This window comes from Hippocampus comes, unplaced genomic scaffold (assembly GCF_001891065.2).
Source record: "Hippocampus comes isolate QL1 unplaced genomic scaffold, H_comes_QL1_v1.1 scaffold568, whole genome shotgun sequence".
Classification (NCBI taxonomy): Eukaryota; Metazoa; Chordata; class Actinopteri; order Syngnathiformes; family Syngnathidae; genus Hippocampus; species Hippocampus comes.
Window position 1 is genome coordinate 656113 of NW_017842052.1, and position 27991 is coordinate 684103.

Consider the following 27991-nt stretch of genomic DNA (forward strand, 5'->3'; position numbering starts at 1 on the left):
GCAACTCTTCTCGGGGCAAACTGCGCAGCGCTGGGGAAAGAAACAAATCACCGTCACCCCAATGACTCCTTGAACGGAAAGCTGGTCAAATGGGCTCGACAATACAAAGGAGAGCGAAATACTCTCCTGACCGACTTGAGCGCCTTTTAAAAAGTGAACGCATTTCAAAGTGGCCCTTTCATCCTTCCATTTTTTCCGTACGCTGCCCACAAAGGCAAATGTTTGGACATCCCAGACATACAAAGTTAGGGAGAACTTGCTTTTCACCTCAGAAGCCCCCCGGCCCAAAATGTTGATCAACTATTTTACGGTTATTTTAGACGGGCGATTACAGGAGTAACAAACCACAAAATAAAATGCTTGCAATAGCTCAGTGCCTCGACGTGAGTCGCGTCACTTCCATGAGCTCATTTCGGTCATGAGGCTGTTTGCCGCCAAACGGGTTAGAGTTCGTTGCCCTGCGCGCGTTTGCAGGTTGGAGACGAGCGGGGCGACAGCCAACCGAGCGCCTTCGTCTTTTGGAGATCCGAAACACCGCTCGGACGCTTGATTTTGTGTGCAGGAATACGGCGCCATGTGGGGTGTTTGCGCTCCATGAAGTCCCGCCTCGAGGCAGGAAGCCAAAACGAGCCTCACTCAGAAGAGGGCGGGGGGCGGGGGGGGGGTGAGAAAGAGGCGGAGGAGGCGCCCGGCGCGCGACGCTCGACACGCGCATTTGCTCCTCCGAGACGAGATGCTGCGCAACTCGGCTCGTGACACCTGATCGCCCCACCGACGCCTTTGCCTCTGTGCGAGGATTCACTTTGCGGAGGATGCGGTCAGCGTGGCGGCGAAAAATGAGCGTTCCTCTCTGCTCCCGCGGATGACGACGTCCCACGATGAACACAGGTTGGTTGCTGAGATGCTGCGAGACTTTTTCTAGCTCGTCTGTCTCGCTCTCACCGTCAAATGGCACGTTCGGGGCTTTCATAAAGTAGATCGCCTGCTTATGTTTGGTCGGGGGTGGACGACTTGAATTTCAGATTGAAGAATTAGTGGGTGATTGAAAAGACCCCCCCCCCCCCAAAGAGAGAAGTCAAACTGAACACGAAGCGGCGATTGTGTGATCACTTACTGTATTGTTTCAACTACTTAGGAAGTTCATGATGACATTATTATTTCAAGACAAGGTCACAACATCTTTGGAAAAGATGGGTTTTTTTCAGTATCTGCCGAGCTTCTCCTGGAAAATTAAGTATGAACCGTCCAAAAAAAAAAAAAAATGCGCAGAAGTTCATCTAACAGAAGTCGACAATAATCCCTTCATGAGTCGTCCTTTTTGTTGCGTGGTAATTGTGAGCTTGCATTTGCCAAAGCTTGGAACACAGTAGCCCCGTTCTGGCTGTTCAGGTGGGACTTTTCATCGTGTGGACATTGTCACCTCACATCCTGTGTTTGGAATTGCCCCGGTCTGACTGTGTGTCACCTCTTTTGATTTTCAAATGTTTGCTTGAGCGGAATTCTTGCCGCATCATTCATATCCTGTTCTTTGCAGTCGGTTGCTTTGTCAGGCTGGGACCCGAGATTTTCTTTTGTTTTCTTCCTCTTTGACATCGTCCAAGAGCGGGTGCGGGTGCGGGTGCCCGACCTACGTGAGTGCGTTTATGTGCTTTCGGTGGAAGAATGACAAGAAGGAAGTCCGTTTGTGCTGTGAAAGTGTGTACACTGAGACGTCCATGGTGACTGGGGGGCTGCTAATGTCCTTCCCGTGGAAATCCTGTGTGGACCCCCCCCCCACCCCCCGCCAAAAAAAACAAAACAAAATAAGCACGGATAAAACCGTACAATTTATTTTCAATGTCCGAACTGAGATCTCAACAGCAATTCACAAAGAGTGAGGCACACGTCGAGACGCGGTGTCTCACAGATAGGACGTGCGTCAGGGCAGGTGCTCAATAACAGGAAGCGACAAGGGGTGTGCACACTTTGTCAGGAACGGGTGTGTTTCATGATTCGAAAACGCCATAAGCAGTCATCGTGTACAGTTAGCGCCGAACTCTGTGTGTGGGTTTGTTTTGTTTTTTTTTTGACGAAGAAATGGACATTTCCAATTCGAAGTATACAGATGTCGAGGTGCGTCCACAGACAAACACAAGCGCATGCGCGCGCGCACTCCCATCGAGTGAAGGCATGTGTCGTTTCCCAGACAGGGAGATGTTATTGTTTCTCCTCTAAGTACGCTGCGGTTCTCTTGTTTTTCCTGCCGATAATGTTCCCTGCAGCCTTCTGCGTGTCACAGACCGGCGGACAGGACATGGTCTCTCCCTTCACATTCCACGGAGAAACCAGTCCTCCAAGTAGCCCTTTTGTCATTGGATCTTACTTGACCCGATTTTTATTCTTTTGACAGATTTCCAAAATCCGCCGCAAGTCCCTCGAGCGAAGGTCCGAAGTCATTTAACCATCCGAGTGCAGTCCAAACGGATGCCGAGGCCTTGTCCCCCCGGGCATGGCTCAAAACCTCCTGTCGCCCCCAAACCCAAAGGCGTCCGTGCGTTTGGCGCACAGGGGGAGCGACGCTCCCCACAGGCTCTCACGAATGGGGACCTGCTTCACTCCGATGAGGAAACAGATCTGAAGGAGAAGGACAACGAGGGAAAGACTGAGACGGAGGAGAGGGTCAACGGTGTAACAGCAGGAGAGGTTCGGGTCCAAACAGATCACGAGGCAATATCTCATCAAAAGCAGGATGACTACATCGAGCGCATCGGCTCTGAAGACGCGGTCATCGCAGATGACGCTTCGGCCGCAGACGCCGCGGACGGTGACCAGAACTCAGCCCGACCTGACGTTGGCCAAAACGAAGACACGCCCACTCTTTTGTCTCCTGAGAGTGAAAACGAGGAGCCGGACAGCAGCGATCAAGAGCCGACTGACCAAACCTCCGGTGAAGAAAAGCTCCGTCCGATATATCCGCCCAGTCCGGGAGAGTCAAAGTGCGTTCAATTTAACTTGCCCTCGGACGACGGTGCGCTCGAGAACGCAAGGTTCCTCTTTGGATTCCGCACGCTCCCGACTGTCACCGAGGAGTACCCTTACGACGTGATCGGCCCCGCAGATGACAGCGGTGACGCATGCGAGTCCCGCGGCCCGGCCGAAAGCGGCGATGCCGAAGTGTGGCAACCGGAACGGGCCACCAAAGATGTCTCCGGCTGCTTTCGTTTCACATCCGGCACCGAGGATGCGTTTGGCCCGTATTCCGTCATCGAATCCGTTCCATCGGATAAAACTCGCACCGCCGACCCCGAGTGGGGGGAGGATGACGCCGATGAAACTCAAGCAAATGCTCAGCGAGCGTCAGCGCCCGCCGACCCGGAGCCTTTCTACGTGTCAACGGACGACGTGGACCACCCGGAAGATGAGCGAGCCCTCGCAGATCGGGCTGAGGTTGAGGAGGGAACTGAAGACGGGAATCCGCACGGAGACGAAACAAAGGACACCGAATCCGCAGATGAGTATGCGGACATTGAGGATCCTTACCGCCGGAAAGACGAGGACTCGGAGCGGCTGGAATGCGCCTCGTCCGAAGATTATGTGGAAATAGGCGATGAGGATGAAGAGGAGCGGCCCGAAAAGAGACCGGCCAAAGGAAGAAGTGCAAAAGAGAGAACGGCTCAACGAGAGCAGGCTTTCCTCAGTCAAAGAAGAAGCTGCCAGCCCCGCCTGCGGCTGTGCAACATCACCGTGCCGCAAGACTTGGACCTGGGCCGCACCCCGGAGCTCACCAACCGGGTGGTATTTGCCCACACCACCGAGGCGTTCGAAGAAGACATCGAGGAACTGGATTGTCATATCGTGCCTTTCCACGAGGACACCGACTCAGACAGCGAAGAGCACATTTACGAGGAGGCCGGCTTTGACTCGGAGGGCGAGAACTTTTTGAACCTCGACAGGAAGGCTGCCGTGACCCGTTCTCGCTCTTATTCCGGCAAAATCCCAGGTTACGTCCCAGAGACCGTGCCGGAAGAGACGGGCGCCGAGTACCAAACGCACGACGACTGCGCCGTGTCCCCGGATCGGAACGGCGAGCCAATCGGTCGCTCGCAAACGCCCGGGGACAACCGCTTCACCCCATCCCCCAAATCCCGCCGATTCCTTTTGCCCGGCCGCTCTGCGGGGAGCCCCGACTCGGCGTTGGCCAAACAATCTCTGACCGATGAGCTCCAGATGAAGAGGAGAGATGACACTCTTTCGCTTCCGTGCGTCCGGACGTCTTCCGGGAGTTTCTCCCAACGTAGTCACCAATCATCCAGCGGCGTTTCGACCCCGACCTCCCTCGTGGACATTCCTCCGCCCTTTGAACTAGCGTACATCACCAAGAGACCGGTAACCAAGAGTTCCCCTTCCCTCTTGATCCAGCACGATGCCGATGACAAACTCAAGAAGAAGAAGATCTCCTTTAAACGCCTTTTGGCTCTCAAGTTCAAGAGGAAGGCCGATTCGAAAGGCCTCAGCGACGGCTCCGTCCGTTCCTCTCGGTCCTCTTCTGAGTCCAGTCATCACGGCGCCGCAAGAGTCATCGAGCTTGACCATCGGAGCGCCTCCGGCTCCCCGCAGCTGCGGTCGCCGATCGTCGGCCCCCAGCGGCCTCCCTCGGAACTGCCGTCGACGTTTGTCTTCTACAAAGATCCTCAGAGGAGGAGAAGTGACCTCAAAGCTTTTGGCAGAGGCCTTTCCAGAGTCGAGTCTTTCGAGGAGCGCTCGCATCGCTGCGCCGGGCCGCTGCCTTTAACCAAACCCCGCTCGATCTCTTTCCCCAGTGCGGACACCTGCGACTATGAAAACATTCCGGCGATGAGTTCAGATTACGAGAACATCCAAATTCCGGGCAGACCCGCCAGATCACACACGGTAACCGAGTTTTTCGACGATCCCCATCGCGCGGCAGCTCCCTGCAATGAGAATGATGGATACGTGGACATGAATAGTTTCCCTGGGATCGACAGCAAACCCTCCAAAGCGGACGCTGAGAGGTATGGTCCTTTTTAACCAACTCGTTTGTTCACCCCCCACCACCCCCCACCACTCCACCTGTACCTGTGTTTTCAGTCAATGTGTCTATTTATGCAAAATGACGTGATTTGGATCATTTTCGTTCGATCCATTGACCACGCTTGTCATAATCAAGAGATCCTCCGCAGGTAATCCTTCGACGACTTGTCGATCCCCTGTGAGACTATTTCGATTGGGGAGATCAAAACAAATGACTTGACATGCTCTGCATTACACAGACAGAGGAAAAAAAAAACCCACCTGCACTCCGCTGATAACCGCTAACGTCTGTATTTTTTTTAGCGGCATATGGACTGAATGCGAGTGTTGATGGAGTACAATTGGTCCATTTTTATCAGCCATGACAAATGATGAGAATGCTCTGTGGAAACTCACATCAACGGCTGCAACTCGTCCGACAATACGCACACCCAGACTGAACTCTGTACAGTAATCCCTCCTTTTTCACGGTTAATGGAAGTCCTCCCCCTAACCCTCCCCTGCTCCTTGTTCAAGTGGGCGTGTACAAAGCCTCGGAGTCACCTCAGCGCTTTGTTCGGCATGCTGGTACACCTTCTCTCTCGACGCATCGACCTGAAACGATGACTCTTTCCACAATATGGCTGCCGATATGGCTGTCTTGTCTTTTTGTTTTTTTAATTGTAAATTTTGGAGGTTGGGGGGGCAATGTGAAATGCTGAAGCCGCAAAACTTGAAGCGCCAAGTGGCAACTCAGTAGTCTGTGCTCACCGGCATTGTTTGCAGTCCTGTAAGAATCACTCCAATTGCAGTCTCGACCCATTCATACTGCGCGTTTGAGACTGAGTGAGCTCTGCCTGCTCCACGAGTCCGTTCAGTGAGAGACGGCCACCCGAGGAGATCCCTTGTGGGGAAGCTGGCTCATGTGTTGTGGATTTAGAGGTCACTTTGGGAAGGTTAGAAATGATCGGGCAACAGCTCAGTGAGCGAAGATTGTTCACATGAGATAATCATTGTTAGCGGCAATTAAAAGAGGGGATGGGGGCTGTGGGGTGTGGGGGGAGTCATTAGAGGTGGAAGAGCACATTTGGCATCAGCAAGGAGAGAGACGAGGAGCGGCACTCGTGCTAGTAGATGGAGCGGAGGCGTGAGAAAACAAAGACAAGCGTGAAGCCGAGACAAGAGAAAAGGGCGGAAAGCCGCTTGGCTGTACCTGACACTTCTGGTGGAGTTTCCAAAGGCTTTTATGAAAATAGCGTTCTCGCGGGTGCCTCTCTCGTTCTCGCTGCTTGATTGCACCCTCGGGGGAGCGCGGGCTTTACTGCAGCGTGTGATGGAGTGAGCAGTCGCCGCGTTCAGGCGGGGCCAAATGACCTCAGCAGCAGCTTCGGTTGCTACGAGGCGTTTCCATTCTGAATTCACTTGCGCGCTCAAAAACGCGGCTCCGTCTTTGAGCGCTCTTACAAACTGGAGTATGATAACCCCTTTGCATTTTTTCATGACCTAAACGCTCCTTCTTTTTCAGTGTTTTTTTTTTTCCCTGCAATGAATGTTATCCGGATGACATACTCTCCTATATCGCTTTGAGGCGGTGGAGAGAAATGCACAGAAAAATCCCTCTCTGGACAACAGGGGGGATTTTTACGGTGACCTCTAAATCCACAAAACATGAGCGAGCTTCCCCACGAGGGCTCTCCTCGGGTGGCCGTCTCTCAATGAACGGACTCGTGGAGCAGGTCGAGCTCACTCAGTCTCAAACGCGCAGTATGAAAGGGTCGAGACTGCAATTGGAGTGATTCTTACAGGACTGCAAACAATGCCAGTGAGCACAGACTACTGGCGCTTCAAGATTTGCGGCTTCAGCATTTCACATTTTCCCCCCCCCACAAAATTTACAATTAAAAAAACAAAAAGACAAGACAGCCATATCGGCAGCCGTATTGCAGAAAGAGGCTTCGTTTCAGGTCGATGCATCGAGAGAGAAGGTGCCGCTGTTGCCGAGCCTGAGCGCATGCGAGTGCTTTTACACCAAATGTTTAGACGACAGAATACATTTGACTCCGTTTTATTTCATTTCATAAGACCCGGGCCCAACCAAACCTCTTCACTGAAGAAAAGTGTCTACAGCTTGCGAGTTCTTGTTGGGAATGACGTGAGAATTTTGTTTACGAAGGCATTCTACAGACAGTCAGACAGACGGTTGACTAAATGCAAAGATGCGGGAGCATAAATTGGCAGCGGTGCCGCCGACGATCGGCCACTGATTGTCGATCGGCCCATTTCCGCGGAAAAGTAGAGGACGGGCGCGTGTCGACCGATGCCTTTGGTTGCCGATCGGCTGCGGCTTGTACTTTGCAGACAACTGGAGAGCACCCTGTGTGCAGCCTCGCGTCCCCTCCCCCCTTTCTTTAACACTGAGCGTGTTACACAGCAAACCAGTGAGCCAATCATCGGAAGCTGTCTGCTGCCGCATTGTCTCTGCTGTCACTTTGAAATGATGGCCTGTTGGGGGAAAAAAAGAAATATATATATCTATATCTATATCTATAGATATAGATATATATATATCTATATATATTTATATATATGTATATATATATATATATATATATATATATATAGGCTTCTTGTTGATATTGTTCTGCACGGTTCCATTGAGGGAATGGCATTATCGGTGTGGCGCAAAGCTTTTGGCGGTGGCCATCGTGGCCTCCGCTATGCTCCGGGATCAAGGAGTGGGTTCCCTTTCGCGTATTGTTGTGCTGGGCGGTGGCTCCGTGCCGAGGTGGTGGACAGGGTGTGTCGCCGGCTCACCGGGCGGGCCCCGTGCCAGCCATTCTTAGGTCATTGCCAGGTCAGCCCTGGGGAGGAAATGTCCAGCCTGGAGGCTGTTTACAGGAAATGCAGGACAAGGGTCGCACCGCGGCATGCGGGAGACGGCGAGAGCGAGACATGACCGGACAGATAGCATCAATGTGTCACCATGCAGGCTCTGAGCTGTGCTCTTGCCAATATTGCCGGGTGTTTTTTTTTTTTTTTTCTGAGGAATTCTCGTCCTATTTATGGCCATTTTTACTTGGGCGCCTACAATATAGAGCGGATCATCACTTCAGTATTACCATATTGACATTAGAAGGCGTCTTTAGGATTCCTGATCGGTCCTTTTCGTTTGTTGTGTTCTTTTATTTTCGTCTACATTTCTTGGACCATAGAATAATATTTTTTGAAAGGAATGAAAAAAAATCCATGCTAATCAAATGCTGAATGACTCTGATTATCTTTGTTGTCAGTAACAGTGCTTAAAAAAATGCGAACAGCACGTACTCGTCCCAACCGGTCCGCGACACCCCAAAAAAAGGTCAGGGACCGCTGCAGCCGAGGACAAGCGGCAAGCTGCTAGCTTACGACGTCGCACGCAGCGTGTTTACCTGCCGTGTTAGCAGCAGCCCGAGAGTTTTTCTTTGTGTATTCTTCACCGGGTGAAGCACAAACGCGTCCCCGTAGTTTTCCTCCCCGAGTCGATGAGCCTCGTCGCAATCAGGGATTCAAATGGACTTCGATACACGACATTGCGTGACGTACACAGCGCAGCGTTAAAAAAGACCGCGGCTCCTATTCATTCTGACGCCACAAAATTGTAAGAAACGGGCTAAGAATGTCAAGTTCAAGGGACGAGGCCCTCTCACGTGTCGTAATTGTCACAACCATGATGATGCCGTGCAGTTTTCGTCTACTGTAATAATTTTTTTAGGTGCAACGTGATGAGCTTTGTGGAGGTAGGTGGTGGGGTACCTTATAATGTGGCGGGTGGTTTTTTTTTCCCTCAGGATGTGAAATTAAAAAAAAAAAAAATGAAATGTGGCTGCTTTTAGATCACCATCCACTCGCCATCCTTGTTAGGGGAAATTGGTCAAACACACTAAGTGGGTCTTAATGGTTGGGAGAATTGAAATACTGACCTCAGGTCGCATTAAAGGGATTACACGAGAACCGAGCAAGAGTGTGAGCCCCTCGAGCCCTCGAGACGGAAGGATTATCACTGGACATACACAACTCTGTCATGGATAAAAGGATGGATTGGATGGGGGTGGGGGTGGGGGGGGGGAATTCTAATGTGGTGCCGCGCTCACCTCACGCGGTCCATCCGTCTCAGATTCCGCTTCTCCTCACTGGGGTGGCAGGTGTGCTGGAGCCTTTCCCGGCTGACTGAAGGCCCGAGGTGGGCTGCACCAATGGTGCGGCAAATATAGACAAGCAAGCATTCTCACTCACAAGCACACCTGAGGACAGTTTAGACGCTTTCATGAACCCGATGTGCGTTTTTTTGGGCTGGGGGTTTAGGAAAGTGGCAACTCACAGCCGCGCACCAGATTCCCTGCGTTTTGATGTTGGACTTTGGCTCTCCTCTGGTTTTGCAGCGCCTACACCGAACCTTTCCCGCTGAGCTCAGCCTCTGCCGGCTCAGCCGAGGAGGACCACGGACGCACGTCAGAAGAGGAAGAAGGGGCCGCCGAGCAAAGCTGTGATCGGCCGGTGAGTTCGGGGGACAAACAAATGGCAACGCATTTCGATCGCCTCCGATTGCACCTTCGCGCGACGTACCGCGGATTGCCCCGCTGCGGCCGAGAGAGCAAAGCAGGCACGTTTGAGTGCTTGACTGGCAAGGCTGCACTGTACTCTGTGGGCGTCGTGTTTGTCGGAGAGGGCCACCTCCCAAATGAATTCCCTCGGATGAAAACGCTCTTAACGCTTTGCATGCGATGTGCCGCGGCCTTTTGATTAGCCTCTAAATCATTGTTGTCGCCGCGCACGCGGGCTCATACATAATGCATCAGGATTTCAAAGTGCCATCTTCGAGAGGGCCCTCGTGTCTGTGCTGCACTTTAATGAAATCATCAGTCTCGTTCTGACAGCAGACCGAAGGAAAAGAAACAAACCAACCAACAACCAAAAGTCGCTTGACTTTTGGTTTCCCGTCTTTATTTTCTTGAATCCGCCGTCCCTCTCGGCTACCGTTTAGCCGCTGCTGTAATTGCACCGCGAGTGCTCATTCATCTGTCACTGCTCTCACGCAGACCGACGGGCGATCCCGAGCGTTCTACGTCGCCAAGGAGCTCGTGGATTCGGAAAGACTGTGAGTATCGCCGTGGTGTCATCCCACCCAAACACGAGCAGTGTGATTGTGTGACAAATTCGTCCTTTCTGCTTTCATGGTGTCTTTTCCATCTTTTCGCAGACACGTCAGCGCCCTCAAGTACCTTCAAGAGGTAAAAGCTTGCATGTCCCACTTTCCTGAAACGTTTTGTCACGTGAGTCTACTCCCCAGCCTCTGTCTGCAAACCCCCCCACCGTCCCGCCGCAAAGCTCCGCTGAAGTTTATCAATGTTGTTGCAGCGAGAGCGACTTCCTGTCCTGACAAAGTGAACACGGTGTGGCCGGTTGTGAAGCGATGCGGTGTGTTTACAGGCGCCCTCTGATATTATTGTCTTAAGTTGTAGCTTGACTTACCCGATCGTCTCCGTGCACTCCAAAAGTCAAGAGTAAAATAAAAATCAAAAGGCACGAATGGTCATTTCTAGCTCAAGTGGGGAGAACAGGGACCTGAATTTAGAAGGTGCGCTGGGGCAAGTAAGGCTGGATTTGATGAAAGCAAAAGTGAGAGCGGGGGCCTCACCGAGGGCAAGGCCGCGGTCGCAGGTCCAAAAGGAAACACTGACCGCTCTTACGACATTTGCGAGGGGAAATCGAAGGCCCACGGAAGCGCAGTCCGTCCGTAACGCGACGAGCTCTTGGAATTCCGTAACAAAGTCCGAAGCGGTCGGCGACCGACGCGTGAAGCGCGTTCGGCTTTGAAGCATTCCACCGGCTCGTTTTGGGGGAGGAGCTGGCGACTTATAGGAGCCATTGTTCCAGTGTCCGATAAGGAATTTCCAGGGCCCGTCCCCGCGCCAAGGGAGGGAGGCCGCGCTCCTCGTTTGAAGTCATTTTCGGCACAACGGCTCCTGATTTTGGTTTTCTTTGTGACCTATGACCCCCGGCCAAATTGCGTGGCGGCCACGCTTGACGAGCTCCTCCAGAAGCCGCCGTTGTTGCTGCTCGAGCCGCCTTCGTTGATCCAAAATCCAGCGCGTGCATGTGCCGGATGAACGCCTCGTAGCGCCGAGCCAGCTCGCGGCCCGCTTGATTTGCTCTCTGTCAGGAGTCGACGATCGACGGGCTCTCGAAGTCCATCCCTCGTCGGGCTTTTTTTCTGACGCCGTTGCTTTCAATTTGGGACCTCTCAGCTCATTTTGGTCTCCTACTCGTCCTTGTTCTTCATCTGAGAGCGGTCGTTTCTGACCTTGGGGCAGGGAACCCGATGTTCTTTTTCGCAGAGAAACAGAGCATGCAGTCGATTGTGGTGACGCTGCAAAATCATCGCGTGGCGCGCGGGCCGTGATGCAACGGCGTCCGGCCAAGGGTGGAATGCAGACACTCAGTTCCTCCTTTCCTGAATGCCTGCGCGGAGGCCAATGTCTCCAGCAGGAAGGATGTTTAGAGAGGACATTTTCCTTTCCTTTTCAAGCCTCCTTCTTCAACGTTGACTGGCCACCACGTGAAGCGTGAGGTTCTCCCGCACGGTCCGATGTGCTCGGGGGGGATATACTTTTTTTCACATTGGGCTAGAAGTTCAGTGCTGAGCTAGAGGCAGGCAGATGTTTTCTGACGACATCATTTTCCCATTGCAGCCAATGTCTTGGAAGGTGGATACTCACGCTCTCCCCCTTTCTTCTTCCAGCCTTTTCGAATCAACATATCCTGTTTTTTACTTTTTTTTTTTTTTGTCTCGTGAAGGGCTTCAGGCCAGCAGTGGGCCAAGCCGTGGCCGAGGACGGGGGCCCGCTTCTGGACGCTCAGAGATTGGAGGAGATATTGGGTGTCCTTCCTCAGGTCTTGACTCTCCACAGCAACATCCTCGCTGAGCTGGAGGAGCGCATTCATCACTGGTACGATGTGCCGCAGACATTCGCAAAGGCACCGAGCGTGTCGTTTCGGGGTTTTTTTTTCTTCTTTATTTTTTTGTTTTAAGGAAAGTCCATTGTCCTCTCACGTCTAGGGAGGAAGGCCAAAGAGTGGCGGATGTGATCTTGTCACATCGTGAAGACTTCAGGGTGTTTGATACCTTCATCTCGGAGTACGAGCGCAGCATGGCTTTGCTGGAGGAGAGCTGCAAGGTCAACCCAGCCTTTGCCAGCACTGTCAAGAAATTTGAGGTGAAATCTCGTCACTCTTTGACATCCATTACATGCTTGACCTTTTTTGACCCAAGATCTACTTTTCAAGCAACCACCCTCCCGCCATCCACCCGTTACCGCACGTGCACGCTCACGCTCACGTGAGCTTCTCCCGGCGCTCCAGATCACCACTCTTAGCCAGTGCCATCGGTCAATTGCACACCAAACAAACTTTGAATGACAATCATAAGAATCCCAAAAGATCTGTCTCGCAGCAGCTGTGATGGCGAGACAGATCTTTTTTTTTCCATTTTCCCCCCCTTTGACCCCTTCGCGATAGACTTGGGGCCAGTCCGCGGGCTACCGTCTGTTTTCCCGAGTGACTTCTTCAGAACATTCGAAAGTAAATGCGCACACCGGTGTTCATGGAAACATTGAGAGCATTGAATATAAAGACAGGATATGAATGCGATGAGCAAAGATAAGCGCGTGCCATTCTCATTTGCATGCAGCTGCGCGCCGGTGCGCAGAAGAGATTGGCTGTTTGCAACGAGCCAAGTGCATTCAGCTGCTCACATTAGCGCCTCGGCCCTACTTTGATTTACAGGATGCTTGTTGATGCAGCGCTTCCAAGTATTTCGAGTTTGGAAAGAAAGTGGACAGTGCAACGACTGTTTTCACTCATGAATATTTAACAGCAGCTGCCCCGTCCTGGGAGGGGAAAAAAAAAAAAAGAAAGCACTAACAACAACAGCAACCACCTTGTAGCTCCTCCATGCGAGATGATCTCATCTGCGTAAAAAGAAGGATGAAAGGAAAAGGTCAAGCATTGGAAAATATGGTCTGGGCACTGATGCTTGGTGTTTTCAACACCTGGCCGACTCGTCCCCCGGTAACCTCCGTAAAAATGAAGATGGGCCCGACCGGGCCCATCTTCATTTTTGCTCGATGAAGTTGAGTGACACTCATTGGCACCGGCGGCCAATGAAGCGGTCGACGCGGAAGGTGCCAAAATGAGATTGGACGCTTTCTTTTTCGTCACGTTTTAGAGCACGCTTGCCACCACATACACCATGCGCGTCGCACGTTGGGAATTTTTCCACTGCCGCTGTGGTGGTCAGGGAAGAAGGAGGAGAAAAGAGCAAAAAGATGAAAGTGAAATGGACTGTGTGCAGGTGCACGTGTGGGTTTCCAGCCCTCCAGGTGTAAATAGCTGTCAAACACAATTAGACTGATTGATTTGCCGATACTCTTTTGATTGTGCGCTTTTTCTGGAGCCCTTCTCCTGCAAATGAGAAATAGAATGATTTTTTTTTTTTTAAATCTTTTGTGTCGCGGAAAGATGCGAAGGTCACCTTGGCTCAACACAAAAAAAAAAAAATCTGGCGATATTTCCCTGTCTGTACCATTGGCCAGGAGCGAGAGTGGAAAAAAAAAAAAAAACAGGATTCAATCAGTTTCTTCTTCGGTGGTTGCTTCGGGTCTTTCCCGAGCACCGCTGTTGATATCGCGCCTCCATCGTGGCGCGACGCTGCAACCGCACGTAAAATACAAAGCTGCCGCAGAGGTACACGAATCGCTCAATCGGCGCCATGCCGAGCAAAATCGACGGGCCGCCGCCTCCAAAATTAGCTGGAGGCGGCGGCCGCCCCATTTTGAACGCCGGAAGAACCCTGATCTTTTGCATTTGGGCGTTTGGATCTTGCAGAGGAGAAGTGCAGAGGATGCCGAAGTGCCACTGAAACAGCAGCTATTGCAGGTCCTCGTCAGAGTCCTGCAATACGGCATGCTCCTGACAGGTAACGCATGGAGACATCTTTGCGGCAAGCTGCTACTTTGTGACAGCGGCAGTTTCAAGAAAGTCGCCGCCGTGGAACCTCGTCATAACTCGTTCTTTCTGCTTGACTGCCTCCACAGATTACCTGAACAACCTCTCCCCCGATTCTCAAGAATATGAGGACACACAAGGTATCCCGCCCGCCGCGTCTGAGCCGCCAACACGTCCTAGCCGCTTTCTTCAAGATTTTCAAAGCACAGTGCCAAATCCATGAACTCCTGAAACCGTTTGTTGCCACTTGGATGTTCTATTGCGTGACCCGCCTCCCTCGACACGATGACGTTTCAGAAAGCTTACTTTCTGTTCTTGTTGTTGGGCTTTTTTTGCCTCATTCGGTGACACGTCGACTTTGTTTTTGTGTGTGTTGCAGCCGCCTTGGTGGTCGTGTCCGAGGTGGCGGACCAGGCCAACGATAACCTGAAGCAAGGGGTAAGCAGCGGATGCGTTGAGTCCGAGTTGATGAAGCAGCTAGCAAAGGTCTTTCGAAGACACTCGCTCAGTCGTCCGTCCTCAGAGAGCGGGAAGTGTATTCTTCGAAATGTATTGCCGCATGATTGTTGAGTTCCAAGATGATATGTTTCTTCGTGAAACAAGCAACTCCATTTGTATTTTTAGATGTTTTTAGTCACAATGTGGCTGCTCAACGCACCCGTGACATCGAATGCTGCAATCTAACATGCGAGAGGTCGGACATGACTGGCGCTTTTCGTTGAAACAGACGCTAGAATGGTGACCAAACGCGGACCCGAGATCCTTCTTTCAAGTGACAGCCCATAACTTTTCTGTTGCGGGTTGGTTGAAAGCCTCACATTTTGGGCATCGACCCGGCGGGAGGGAGAAGCGGATTCCTCCCGCGTTGAGCGGGATGCTGAGGACGCCGCCGCATCGGGGCAAAGGGGAGCTTTACTCCGCCGGCTCCCGCAAACGTGGAGCGCCTCGTTCCCGATCCTCCTCCCGTTGTGCGTCGCCGCCCGCTTTCTCACCGTCGGGATGGCCGCGGTCCTCGGGGGCGCCGTGGCCCTCCTCTGCCGTCAGCACTGGCGCACACGTAGACGGACGGACACGGCGTCACCTCCCTTCCCGCCGAGCGGTGGTGGCATTGAGGTTCTCCTCCCCAGATATTCACACGCACAATGTCTCTGCTCCCTCCGATGTCTCAGGAGAACTTGCTGCGTATGGTCCACATCGAATACAGCTTGAAAGGCAAGCGGGACCTCCTGAAGGCCGGCAGGGTGAGCAAAAGCAGCCGCGCCCCAAAAGCGGGCACCTCGTCTTCCGCGTCTCACGTGCTGACAACTGATTCTGTTGGCAGATGTTTGTCAAAGAGGGAACACTCATGAAGGTCTCGAGGAAAAGCAGACAGCCCCGACACCTTTTTCTGGTAACTCTTCTCCAACCTCATCTCCAACCTCGTTTGACCTTCGCTCGCTCTCACCTACAGGCCTTTGCTCAAGAGCTGAGCGCAAAAGCCGGAGACGCGGCGCCCGGCACCGCTTCGAGCTCGCTCATTAACACCTCATTGCAATCGGGCCAAAAGACAATTTGCACTTTTCTCGAGAACGCGTCTTTGGGTGGGGGTTGCTTGGCAACGACACACCGAAGCTTTGAGCAGGATTGCGGCGCGTTTGCGCGTGAGATTGGGCAACACTGGGCCTCATTTCCTAAACGGTTGCGAGGAACCAACTGGGTCTTCCTTCCCACTCCACCTTGGGTTGATCCCTTGCGGTACAACAACTCCCACATTGATGTTCTGGCCATCTTCTGGCAGGGGAGTAGCCCAAAAGAACGTTGGAAGAAATATATTCTTTGATTGCAAGAAAAGCTCTAGTAAGTGTGCGGTGCGCTACTTGTGAAAATCAAATCTGTGATGTTGTCATTCAGAGACAGGAGCGAAGCGCACCTGCTAGCCTGAGCCACGTCATCTGGGGGACGATGGGGCGGAGGCTCGCCTGCCACGGCGGAAGGGCACATGGCCAAAGTTGAAAAAATGTCCAGCGGGCAGCGCGCCCGCCTGCAGCCCGGGCCTCCCCCTGCACTCTCCTCCCCTCTCGGCACTTGTTTAGCAGGGCCCCGCTTCCTTACAGGATGTTTGGTGCGGGTCATTGGATGCTGGCTTCCTGTGTATTGGGAGGGGACTGACAGCAAAGCGAAGGCCAGTCAGCCCGTAGAATGCAGGCGGGGGTGGGGTGGGGTGGGGGTGCCCTTGAAGAGGTTGAAGGCCTGGGGAGCGTTAACACAAACGCATCGCGTGAAATCGAGAAGCTCGCTCGATTGTTCTGTCCTGTGCCGAGCTGCACGGAAGAGCAACTCTTTCCCCTTCACCTCAGAGCCGGTTATCCAAAAGTCATTTTAGTTTCGCGTCGACAAGACTGTCTGCGTGTGTGTCTCTCCCTTCATATGTCGTGGATATTTGTGCTGGGAATGGATTTAAGGGCAGCAAGCGATGGGTAAAGACGGCGACTGCGGTTTGGAGTCCTCCTCTGATGAAATGAGCGGCGAAGGTGAAGCGTGCGGCTCAGAGTTCACAGGCCCGGGTTCGGGATTGGCCGTCGTGCGTTGTCGCGTTTGAAAGGCCGTGCGCCAGGGCCTTCGACATTTCCCCTGCCGCGTTTGTTTGTTGGGCTGCGTCGAAGGCGGTGGCCTGTCCCACCCGGGCCTTCTCGAACAGCACGCGGGGCGAGCGATGGGAGGGCAAGTGGAGGCCCAGAACCCAGCACAGGGTGGAGAATTCCTGGATGCGGTCTTTACGTCCCAGAGGATGTTTAGAACGCACGTTAGGTGTGACCAATGATGTCATTCCTTTTTTCGGGGTGGGGCGGGGGGGAAGTAATGAAATACCTCCCACACACAACACAATGGGCGCTCGGTGTGTTCAGGGAATAACAATACTCTGCTCTTCCGTGCAAATAAACGCCTTTATTGGCTTATTTTGTTGTGCAACTTTATTTGTAGGTGGGAATCGGGCCCCGCATAGTTGCACAAAGTCGCCTGAACGCTGGGAAAGGAAACAGCTTAATCCGTAAGAATGTGGCAAGGGCCAAAGGAAAAGATGATCCACGGTGGGCGCCGATTTGCTCGAATAACTCTGGAGTTTTGTCGTCATCTTCTGGCGATTGGGGGGTACTGCAAAGTTGGAAACCCCACCTCGTCATTGACCAACAGTGCAGTGCATTGGGAACAACTTGTCTTCTTCTGAGGTCGTTTTTAACAGGCGCCGACCTGGCTCCATGTGTGTCCTCCACCAGATGAATGACATCATGCTGTACACCTACCCGCAGCAGGATGGGAAATACAGGCTGAAGAACACGTTATCCCTGTCTGGAATGAAGGTACAGTAGATTCGTTTTTCATGCGGAACGGTCCCCGTGGTTCCCAACCCCCGGTCTGGCCGGCCCGCGGCACCCTTTGGGACGAGCAAATGTACTCCATCAGACGTGGCGGAAATGTGCGCGACTCTCTAGCCAATTAGAGTGCCCCTTCTTACATTGGGTTGTTTGAAAATACAACCAGAATCGGAGAATCAATGAAAGAAGCAGTTGACAAATTGAGCAAACGTCCCGCTTTACCGGCGCGGCGACTGGGCAGCCACGACTTCCGAAGATGGGACAAGAGAAGGTCCTCCCTTAGCGCCGCGGAGGAGGAAGCCGGTGCTCGTGCTATGTCGTCAAAAACCAGGCGAGACAAAAAAACCGTTGACTCATTTGAACAAATAACACCCGAGCGATCAAGTGGAAAGCGTGACAACGCGAGCAGCGCCCACGTCAACGTGAGCAGTTTCGTCGCTGAGAACGAGCCGGCAGACACAAAGCGCCAATTGATCGTGTCCTTTTTTTGATCGGTCCATTTGCAAGTAGCAATGATGCTAACGCCGGATGTAGGACAATAACTTGAACATTTTGATGTTTCCATTAGAAGGTGTACTTACTGTTCCTGATTGGTGCATTTCTTCGTAGTTTGCTGTGTTATTTTATGTTATTCTACATTTGCTTTCGAGTACAAAAACACTGTTTGAAACGAATGAAGAAAAAAACGACGTCAGTGAAATGTTTCATTACTCCATAATTATATTTGTTGTCAGAACCAGGGCTTAATGCTGGCAATTTAAAAGCAATGAAAAAAATGCTTGTCGGTCCGTGAACTGCGCATGCATTCGATTGCTCCATGACAAAAAAAAAAGTTGGGGATCACCGTGTAACAGCATGCCATACAGTTACAAGCTTCATAGGATAAAGGTGGTTGACAAAACAATTTCCCCTCCACGCACACGCAGGTGAGCAAACCTGTCCTTGACAACGTCCTGAACTGCCTGAAGATCGAAGTGTCCGACATTACCATTACACTCTCTGCCAGGTAAATAAAACAGACAAAAAAAACATCCTGCCTTTTTTTAACTGTCTTGTCAGTGTGACAGTACAGTAGCAGAAATTTTAGCCATGAGTTCGTTAGTGTGCGTGTCGTTCATGACGGGCCCACATCACGCCGAGTTGTGTGGCGGGGATGACCCGATTCAAGCACTCACGCCTTCCCTCCGTATGCTGTGGCGCACAAGTTGACATGACGTAAAATTCGAAGCGGTTTTCTCGCTCGGTGACCGCTGAGTTTTGACATCATTGTCTTTTGGGGTGGGGCGTTTTTCAGCTCGGTTGGAGAGCGAGAGGACTGGTTCCACACATTGAGCCGAGCAATTGCCGACCACGCTGCGGGACTCTGTACTTTTGGAGGAGCCTGTAATGAGGTGAGGCCAAGCAAGTGATTCGTTACAGCAATGAACGGCGGGGGCATGCGTTAAAATCAGAAGAATAGCTACTCTTTCCACCTTTCAATTATTCAGTTCAAACGGCGATGTTAGAAATATCGAAGATGACAAACGCTTTGTCATTCATTCGAAAACTTCACAATGGTGCAGCGAAAAAGAGGAGTTCGACACAAACAGCGATAAATAATAAAAAGTGCAGAGCATAAACAATTCGAAACAAAACCACAAGTAAAAGTCACGAATTCACGCGCCATTTTGTAGAATCGAGTGCCATCTAGTGGTGAACTAATAGAAAACTACAAGCGCCTGCATTCGGTGCCTCGCCGCCAATTTCTTCAGTGGAGGTGCAACCAAACGACTTCTCGGGTTCCCTCAAGTGACGGAGTAAGTGCGTGGCACTTACTCCGTCACTTGCAAAGCAGAGACAAGTTGTGCTCCTGTCAACAATTTCATACTCGAGCGAGCAATGCTGAGATGCGTTGCACTTACAAACATGAGGGCGATAATGTACGTGTAGAAGTGTACACGTAAAATATTTCACTTCACACACGGAAAGGTAGCATATGAACGTGGCATGCATCAACCTCAGCGAGTCAGGCACTCGGGAGTTACGGCACGAGACCATAAGTCGGGAAGAGTCCGCAGAGTTACGGCGCACTTGTTGACCGGCAGAGTTCTCGGAGCTCAGTCATAAAACGCCATCGTCATTCTTGAGCAAGGAGAAAGCCAACATGCCGCCGCCGCGTGTTTGTTTTTCATTGGCCGGATGCGCCAACAGGCCCGTGAGAAGCTGTGGATGGCCTTGGGTGAAGCCGCTCCGGTTCCGGTCCCGCCGTCTCACGCGATGATGTGCATGAACTGCACCTCGGACTTCAGCCTCACTCTTCGACGACACCACTGCAATGCCTGCGGCAAGGTTCGCTTGACTGCGCGGCCCCGAGACCGGATCGCGATGCCTCGTTTGCTCCAGTTCAGACTTTTGGACTCATGTTTGTTGCAGCTCTTCCTCGGTTCCATTTCAGACGGTTCACGTAACGTCGGCATTCTTTGTATTCTGGCCCCGCAGGTCGTGTGCCGGGGTTGTTCCAGGAACAGATACCCGCTTAAGTACCTCAAAGACAGGCCGGCCAAAGTGTGTGACCGCTGCTTCGCCGAGCTCAGGAAAAGAGGTGACCCAGCGGCACGTTGGGGCGGACGAGGACTTCAGTTGTTGCCACGTAAAAGTGATATCGGGCTTGATTCTAGGCAGCGGCGAGTCAGGCGCGTGCGGCAACTCGAGTCCGCCCACTCATCGGGCCAGTCGTCCCCTCTCTGCCGTCTTCCAAAGCTGGCAGACGCCGAGTCTCTGGAAGAGCAGGAGGAGCACGTTATCCCTCAATCAGGTGTGGCGCATTTGGGCGGGTCGTGCAGAAGTTCACCCCGGGAAAATTTATGGTTCCGGGGCTGACTTTGGGCTACTGAAACAAAATGCCTTCCCTGACCGGGAATCGAACCCGGGCCGCGGCGGTGAGAGCGCCGAATCCTAACCACTAGACCACCAGGGACATGACAGCACCGTGGAAGAATGTCCGGCACCCAAAACGGGCGCAGGATGCTTTGACCGAGTCTTGCCAGTAGAGGTCGCTCTTATTCTATGCTGTAGCAGTGTTGCCCAAGTCCAGCCAAACGGCTCATCGGCAAGCTCTGCGAAGCCCCGATCAGCATCACGATCGTTTGAATCAAGTGTGTTGGCGGAGGGTGACGTCTAAAACGGGGTTCCTCCAGGACCAGACTTCAGCACCCTTGCACTTAAAAGAAACCAAAAAAAAGTTCTTGATTTTCAGTTGCGCGTGATCACATTTTTTTGCTCAACGAACGATGCATTTCATTTGTTTATTTATGACATCGGTTTACCACATTTCGATCATGTGCAACCGATGTACATGTTCGAATTCAGTCAAAGGATCTTTTGGGGTTTTTTTTTCTTTCTCCAGTGTGTATGTAATCCCAGCTCTACTCATTCGCAGTTGCCTCTCGGGGTGGAGGGCTCAGCCATGAGTGGCGTGTTACAGCGCCGAAAGAAGAGCAAGAGGAAATGGAAGCGGCTGTGGTTCCTCCTCAAAGACAAGGTGCTCTACACCTTCACGGCCCGTGAGGTGAGGGGGCGCAGAGTCTCCCGCAGCAGCCCTCTTCTCCTTCATCCGCTGACTGCCTTTGTTTTCACCTGTCACCTGACGGTCCCTTCTGAAAACTCTCTGTGACTTCGGAAGGGACTGTCTTTGCCCTCGCCGCACCCTGAGTAGCGTGCTCTTGTCATCTCAACTCTGTCGAGCAAACGTACGGTTTACATATTTGAAACATGCCGGTACCCGCGACGTTTCTCGCCTGCAATCGCGTCGACGTTCAGACAGACAAACGACATTGTAGACAGCGGCTCTTCCCAATCCGCCTTACTTGCGGCATGTACATTGACCGAACTGGTCTGTTGTCAACTGCCTGTAGTCGCAGATCTTTACCAACAGAGGGCGCTAACATACCCTGAACAGCCGTCAAATCCCCGTTCACATTGAACTGAGGGCAAACGTTCCATCCACATACAAACGTGAAAATTCCTGCTGGGGTCGCAGTTTTTCACTTTTCACAGGAGGGGGGGCGGGGGGTGTCCGGTCCCACCTAACTGCGAAAAACCGAGCCATTGGTGTATCTTTCTGACTTGGTGGAATATTTCTTCAGGACGGAGTGGCCTCCGAGAGTCTACCCCTGCAAGGCTTCACCGTCAAGCTGACGGAGAGACCCGAGGCGGATGACAGTAGCAACGTGTTCCATCTCTACCACAAGAAAAGCCTGTACTGCAGCTTCAGGGCTGATGATCATCACACAGCGCGCAGGTCAGTATCATTCTTCGTGACCTGGCTTTTAATGATCTCCGGCGTGGAAATGAAAGCACGCAAGAGTCAAAAGAGTCAACCCTGGCAAGGCGACTGAGGCGAGAGCATCGTGCCGCGACGACACGTCGGGGCTGGTGGCTCGTGAGCCGGATCAAACTGTGGGTGGACAAACTGCAAGGGAAAGCGTCCTCTACCGCAACTGCTTTGGGCTTCGTTTTGGTTTGGCATAAAGCGACTGCTCTTTTCTTTTTCTCCCCCGCAACAGCCGTCGTCACGAGTCGTGGTTGATTCTTGTAGTTCTGCTCTGCCGGTGTCTGACTTTCTACGTACGTGTTTGTTTCAGGTGGGTCGACGCCATTGAGGAGGCCACAGTTTTATAGCGGCAGCTTTGTCGAAAAACAAACCATTCTGACCATGGACAGTCAGCGGAAGCTGATCTATTGACCCGTCGTCTCAGCACACACCTTTCATCCCTATCCCCAATATCCCAACATCGATGTCGTGGGAGGTTATCTCGGCAGCAGCTAAAACAGCCAACCCGGTAAGGAGGTCAAAGTGAGGGATGCCATCGCTCGCTCGGCGACTGACCTTTTTTTTCTCAATGCCTTCACTTGAGAGTCCACTCTTCAGGAGCAGCTACGACAGCGTTAAGATTGAATTGTATTCGCATTTTGTCCATGGAGAGCCAAAACGGTTTTATCTGTGTATTTTTCTACTGTTGAAAGTGATTGTGCCATTGGATTAGGGATTGTGGATCACGCTCTTGGGCACTTTTCAGCCTGCCTCCTGTCATGGCTCCTGTGGTGTTACTGCTCTGCAAAAAAAAAAAAAAAAAAAAAAACATGTCAAGGTAGTTTGTTTTTTAAATGCCTCCTTGCTGGCAGAAGCTAAAACAACAAAAAAATTGTGTGTGTGTGGGAGGGGGGGCATTTCAATATTTTGAAGTCAGGTTTATTCTGGGTATATATTGTGAAGTCGGCGATACATATTCTGTATCGTGTATGCAGCGACCGGTCCTCGGGAACAGTTCTGTAATCTTGAACGGAGTTTGCATTTAAATTTAAGAAAACAAATGTTGAGAAAGTGCCACCTTATTTCCTCCTGTTGCATTCAGTACAATTTGCATTTCATGATAAATGTGCCTGATAAAGAGTGAGAATTGTTACAATGTTAGACAATACCGTAGTACTTTTATGGAAGAATTGCGCTCGCCCCTTTGAGCTCCCGACGACTTTGTCTTTTTAAGGTTTTCAGTTACAACCGAGGTAATCTATGAACGTAATATTGTGCCATTTGAGCGTTGTAAATATTCTACCGATGGTTGAAATCAGGACTTGATTTCATGACAGAAACTGCCAATGTCAAATATCTGAAATCTGAAGCTTTGCACTTCTTCTGAGTTTCTAACGTGGGTGGATTTCTTTAACAGAGAAAATGATATCTGTTCACGCAAAGTTCAGAAACATCACGTCCCCTCGAGGATATGGAGACAACCCTTTCAAATGGATCGTTTTGGTCACACTTTATAAGTTCAACACACTGTCAGCAGACGGATGCTCAATATAGCTCTTCAGAAATGCACATTAGTTTTGCCAAGTTAGACATTTCTTCATTCAAAAAAACCACACACATCATACTTTGAAGCTTTATTGATCCAGCATCCACGGGCTTCTTGACAAATATGACAACCTTATATTGTGTTCTCAAATATTTTTTCATCTCAGAGTATAACTTCAAAGAAAGGCAAGTGAAGTTTTCAATTGTTCTTTTGTTTTCCAGACATTAAGTGTTACATGAGATTGTACCTCTTGCATACAGTGCATTGGAAATGTAAATATATATATACTGTATATGGATGCATATAAAAATAAACTGAAAAAATAAGCAATGGTCTCGATATGCCTCTCTGTCCTCGCTTAAAAACATATTTGCACATTTGCCACAGCGGATTTGAAACAAACCAACGAAATTGTGACTTGGAGCGTTGAGCAGCTCGCACAACTGGGACGTTTACTTTCATTTCAGCAGCTCAAAATTATGTTTTCGCATGCACAGAAGCTGCAAACGGCCGTTTAATATGTCTTGTGGAAAGGCTGCGTTATGAAGTATTAATCGTGACAACCCCGTGGACACCAACACCGATGGCATTTTTCAAACACTCAACATGCTTGAGACTGTTCGCAATGTAACACGAGGACCTCCCTTTCAAGGTCAAGTGTGAAGTATACATTCAATAAAGCATGAAGTCATTTCTATTTCGCAAATTTGACAATGTCATCGTTTTGCGGAAGGGTGATCCAGGCGAGCGACAAACCCAAAAGTGTGACGTCACTTGAAGGACAACAAGCGCAGGGCTCAATGTGAAAAGTGGCCAACGCCGGTCAGAAATCGATTCGGAAAGCGACGTTTCAAACTTCTCTGAAGGCATCCCGGTGTTGAAAGATTTGGAGGAAGAGGAGGTTGTTAGACCGAACGTGTAGGAGCCAAATGCTCAGGATGGGGAAAGCGTTGCACACGAACGGCCGGACGTGGAGTGAAGCTGTGACCCATCGAGATTGGAAGAATGGTAAACTATCTGTACAGGCAGCGGTTATTAGCGGAACGTTATTGTTTGAAAATCGACGCTGCTTCGTGGAGTAAATTGCGCACGATGGGATGACCGACTTGGTGTCCTACGTTGTCATTCCTCAGGTAGTTCTGTCGCGTTGTAGGCCACCCTGCAGAATATCTCGGCAGGCCTCGATAACAATGGCGTAGAGCAGTTCACGGGACGATCAACGACGCAGGACAAAGGCTGACCGGCGACTAGGCATTCATGGAATGACGTCACTCGCCGGAAATTGCCGAACGAAAGCATTTTTTACTCAACTCCTTCAAATTTGTTTTCCATTTCTTTCCGGTTTCAGTCTGCGTTTTGTCCACACGTCATTGGTTTCTCCGTTAAACGCATCGCTAACACGAAGCGTCGGTCGCGGTTGACGAATTATCTGTGATCAAAATTGGCAAATTAGCGTCGCGTACCAGTTTTTTGTTCGCAACATCAAGATCATTGGATTGTCGCGGTCTGTGTTGCTGTTGGGTTTACATCTCCTTCTTCCAGCAGAGGGCAGCATACCCCCAACGCAGATTTTAAAATGACAGGGTGGTGCAGAGACGGGGCCCCGTTTTCTCTCAATGGCGTTTGTTCATTACTCAGATAAGAATGGAAATTGTTCGATCTCATATTGTGTCTCGTCCACAACACAAAAGAAGTTACTCGTCTATTTGAATAAGTTGCACATGCAAACGATGAGGTACAATCCTCTGCCGTGTCCTACACGATCAATTGCTGATGTCGTGTTCATCAAAATGGACTCCAACAGGTGTCTCGTGTTTAATTGTCTAGTACGCCAAATCATTTTGGCATTAGTCAAGCATAGAAGGTCAACATGCAACATGGCTGAGCTAGTTGTCATAATACGTCAAGACAATTCAGTGAGAGTTTGTTGTTGATTTGAGAAATGTACCGGAGCAACCAAGAAACCTTGTGAAACGTTGCTCACCGCGTACCCATGGGCGCTTCCCAACCAATGTCAGCCATGCCTGTTTGCAGTGAAGTCATTCAGAGACAATGACATGCATCCCAATGGCCACACTTGCTCGGACGGCTCTGTCGAAGTGCCAAGATGAAATGGGATGATTCTTTACACATGATTTACTTTGGCGAGTCAGTGAGCAGCTCAACACGGCGTTTGTTTTCACGCGCCTGGGCCGCAAAACTCGTACTGCTCGTTACCCGGGCGCGGGCAACCGCCAAATGACATTCCTGAGATCATTTGTCAAAGCATTTTATCTATGAGAAGCGGGAAATTTCTTTGACATCATCTTGCGTGCGCCCGTGTCGTGTGTTGATTCATAGATACGGTCACCTGTCCTGGAAGATCTCCATCGATATGTTAGGCATCCAGCTAAAGCAACGTTTTTTTTTGTGTGCGTGTGTGTGTGTGTGTGTGTGTGTGTGTGTGTGTGTGTGTGTGTGTGCGCACACGTCCCTGTTAAAACCATTATATAGGAGCAGCCATTAATTGGTTCTGTGGTGTGACTGGAGGCATGAATCTGTTCATGGGCTCCAAGGTCAAGGTCAACTTTATTGTCAAATATGCTTCATGTAGTTGTTGAAATGAAATCAAACGACTTCAATGAGTCGTTTGTTCCAAGCGTCTGAGAGCGACACAATGCTAGTCCAGTCGACGGGCTGTAATCCGAGTTTGACTTTTCAAGTTGCCCTCTCAGAGCCGGACCGCTGTGTAACGCAACCCAGCTCGGAGAAGTGAATTCCCGACTGCAGAAGGCCCAAGCGATAACATCAGGCTGCGTTGCACCCAGATCATGAAAATTGCTTTGAAGATTTCAAGGCATGGCAAGACCACTCAATATGTGGGCCTTTTTACTTTTGCAACATCTGCAAGAAGAAGAATCATTCAAACTGTTCTCAAAGGGAAAAAACTGCCAGGTTGCAAAATGATGTTGCGGGGAGCGCGCTGTAGCAAAACACATGGAGAGAACAGAATGTTCAAAAATAATTTAAAAAAGCAGCGGTCACAGCCCAAGTTGTCGAAAAGGTTCAAGCGCACCTCTGGGAGGCCAGAAGGTGACAACTCGGCGCTCCGGTCCTCTGCTGGACGCCGTGAGAAACCATGAGGGCAAACCTTCTTCATGTTTGATTCAGGCTTTCCGATTCACCGATCAGCATTCACGCTGCAAGGTGAAAGGATCCTTTCTTCCTCGTCCGAGTCCTCCATACGGGTAACGGGGAACGAGTGTGGCTGGAAAGTTTCCACGCTGTAATCTCAGAATCTTGTTATTCGCGGCGGCAACGTAAACGCGCCTGAGACAAAGTGGCATTTCAAGAACAACTGGCTGGCTGCTCTTTGTCCTCCTTTGGCGCTCCACTTCTTAATAACATCCACACAAAAGGGGATTGGATATCGATTGGAATTATTTAGAGCATCTCGTGGGCTCATGCCGGATGACCGGTTTAACAATCGAGAGTCGAGTGACATCAAGGGAGGAGGAAAAGAGGCATGCCCGACCAATTAACACCGAAAGCCCATGTTAAATATCTGTCAAATACGTGCATTTTTCGTGGATCTTGTGGCCATTTAGGTGCCATTTCAACAGCTTGCGTCTGCCAACCTTCAAATCAACACAAGTGAATACAGCTCGGGGGAGGGGCAAGCAAGATTTCAATGAGATTTATTTTACCCTTAAGTTGTGGCTAACATTAAACTCATTGATTTAAAGAGTCAGGAATATGGCTGTCATATCAGTGTTAAAAAGTGGAAACGTGAGCAAGTTTTTGCACTTCTTGTAGTGGTGGGGGTCACGAGCACGTCTGCCTCATAGTTCTGAGGTTCTGCGTTTTAAAAAAAAAATCAAAATCAAAAATAAGCTCTGGTGTATGTTAACTGTTGTGTAAAGCGCTTTGTTCCAGCTGAAGCTGTCGTGAAAGCGCGATATAAATCAACATGTATTGTATTGTATTGTATTGTATTGTATCGTTATCGTGCAGTGTTGGCATGGCTACTCTGACTTCCTTCCACATTCCAAAAGCACGCATGCTAGGTTAAGAGTAAATTAGGCAAGCTGACGGGCTAATTTGTCACGTCGATGCATATTATCAACTTAATGACCAACTTTGGTCACATGGCTTCTGAAGAAGAAATGATTCCAAAAAAAAAAAAAAAGGAGTTTCTGCACATGGTCAGAGGTGAGTCAAAGTTAGGTCGCTGCCGGCGGCGATGCCAATGTCCACATGCTATTTTAAAATAGCCTGCCTTTGTTTCCGCAAATGAACGCACGAAGCGCAATATACAACATTAAATGCAACGCAGTACGATGGACGCACTTCCATTTTTGTTGAAGTGACGCTTTCACAACAGCTGCGGCTGTAACAAAGCGCTTGACGGAACATTGACCAGAAACATGAAGAAAATAATACAGCAGAGCACATCATCTAAAACATCGTCAGGTAACAACTGTGCAAAGACCTTTGAGATAGGCCTCGTTTGAAGCGGTCAGCGATGAAAGAGGGGGTCCGTCTTTTAACCGTGAGCACATCTGCCTCAGTTTTGTGAGATTTGGGCTCGCAAGCTTGGCTCCGGCCTTCCTGTGCCAAGTCAAGCTCACGGTAGTCTCGGAATTGCCGATTGTTCCGAATGTACCCTCAACGTGATGGGATGTTGGTGCGGGTGCCCCGTGTCTGGCCGATGACCAGTCCAGAGTGCGACCAAAGCCAGCCGGGATGGGCTCCTGCTCAACTCATGAA

The 27991-nt window shown here is 50.7% G+C and overlaps 1 protein-coding gene and 1 non-coding gene across 4 annotated transcripts; one reads left to right on the forward strand and one right to left on the reverse strand.

Moving 5' to 3' along the window:
- The first annotated feature begins 700 nt into the window (after positions 1-700).
- Positions 701-22077, forward strand: fgd5a (FYVE, RhoGEF and PH domain containing 5a). 3 transcript variants are annotated; one of them, XM_019859747.1, is made up of 21 exons: positions 701-888; positions 2390-5012; positions 9429-9543; positions 10086-10144; positions 10247-10277; positions 11845-11996; positions 12107-12263; positions 13933-14023; positions 14142-14192; positions 14432-14490; positions 15222-15293; positions 15374-15442; positions 17307-17390; positions 18332-18411; positions 18700-18796; positions 19596-19733; positions 19884-19989; positions 20063-20199; positions 20824-20952; positions 21530-21684; positions 22028-22077. In XM_019859747.1, the coding sequence occupies exons 1-21, from the start codon at positions 879-881 to the stop codon at positions 22062-22064; spliced, it is 4452 nt and encodes a 1483-aa protein (XP_019715306.1). In that variant the 5' UTR covers positions 701-878; the 3' UTR covers positions 22065-22077. The 3 variants fall into 3 exon arrangements, with proteins under 3 accessions (XP_019715306.1, XP_019715308.1, XP_019715307.1); XM_019859749.1 differs by having other exon boundaries at positions 19884-19987; positions 20061-20199; positions 20824-20925; XM_019859748.1 differs by having other exon boundaries at positions 702-888; positions 19884-19986.
- trnae-cuc (transfer RNA glutamic acid (anticodon CUC)) lies at positions 20290-20361 on the reverse strand. The gene has a single exon. It is a non-coding gene; the product is annotated as a tRNA-Glu (tRNA).
- Positions 22078-27991: the final 5914 nt, after the last annotated feature.

Excerpts from the sequence above, each read along its gene's own strand:
- fgd5a (XM_019859747.1), top strand. Across the intron at positions 11,997-12,106 it reads GAGGAGCGCATTCATCACTG|GGAGGAAGGCCAAAGAGTGG; the intron begins GTACGATGTGCC and ends TCTCACGTCTAG. Across the intron at positions 18,412-18,699 it reads ACCATTACACTCTCTGCCAG|CTCGGTTGGAGAGCGAGAGG; the intron begins GTAAATAAAACA and ends GGCGTTTTTCAG.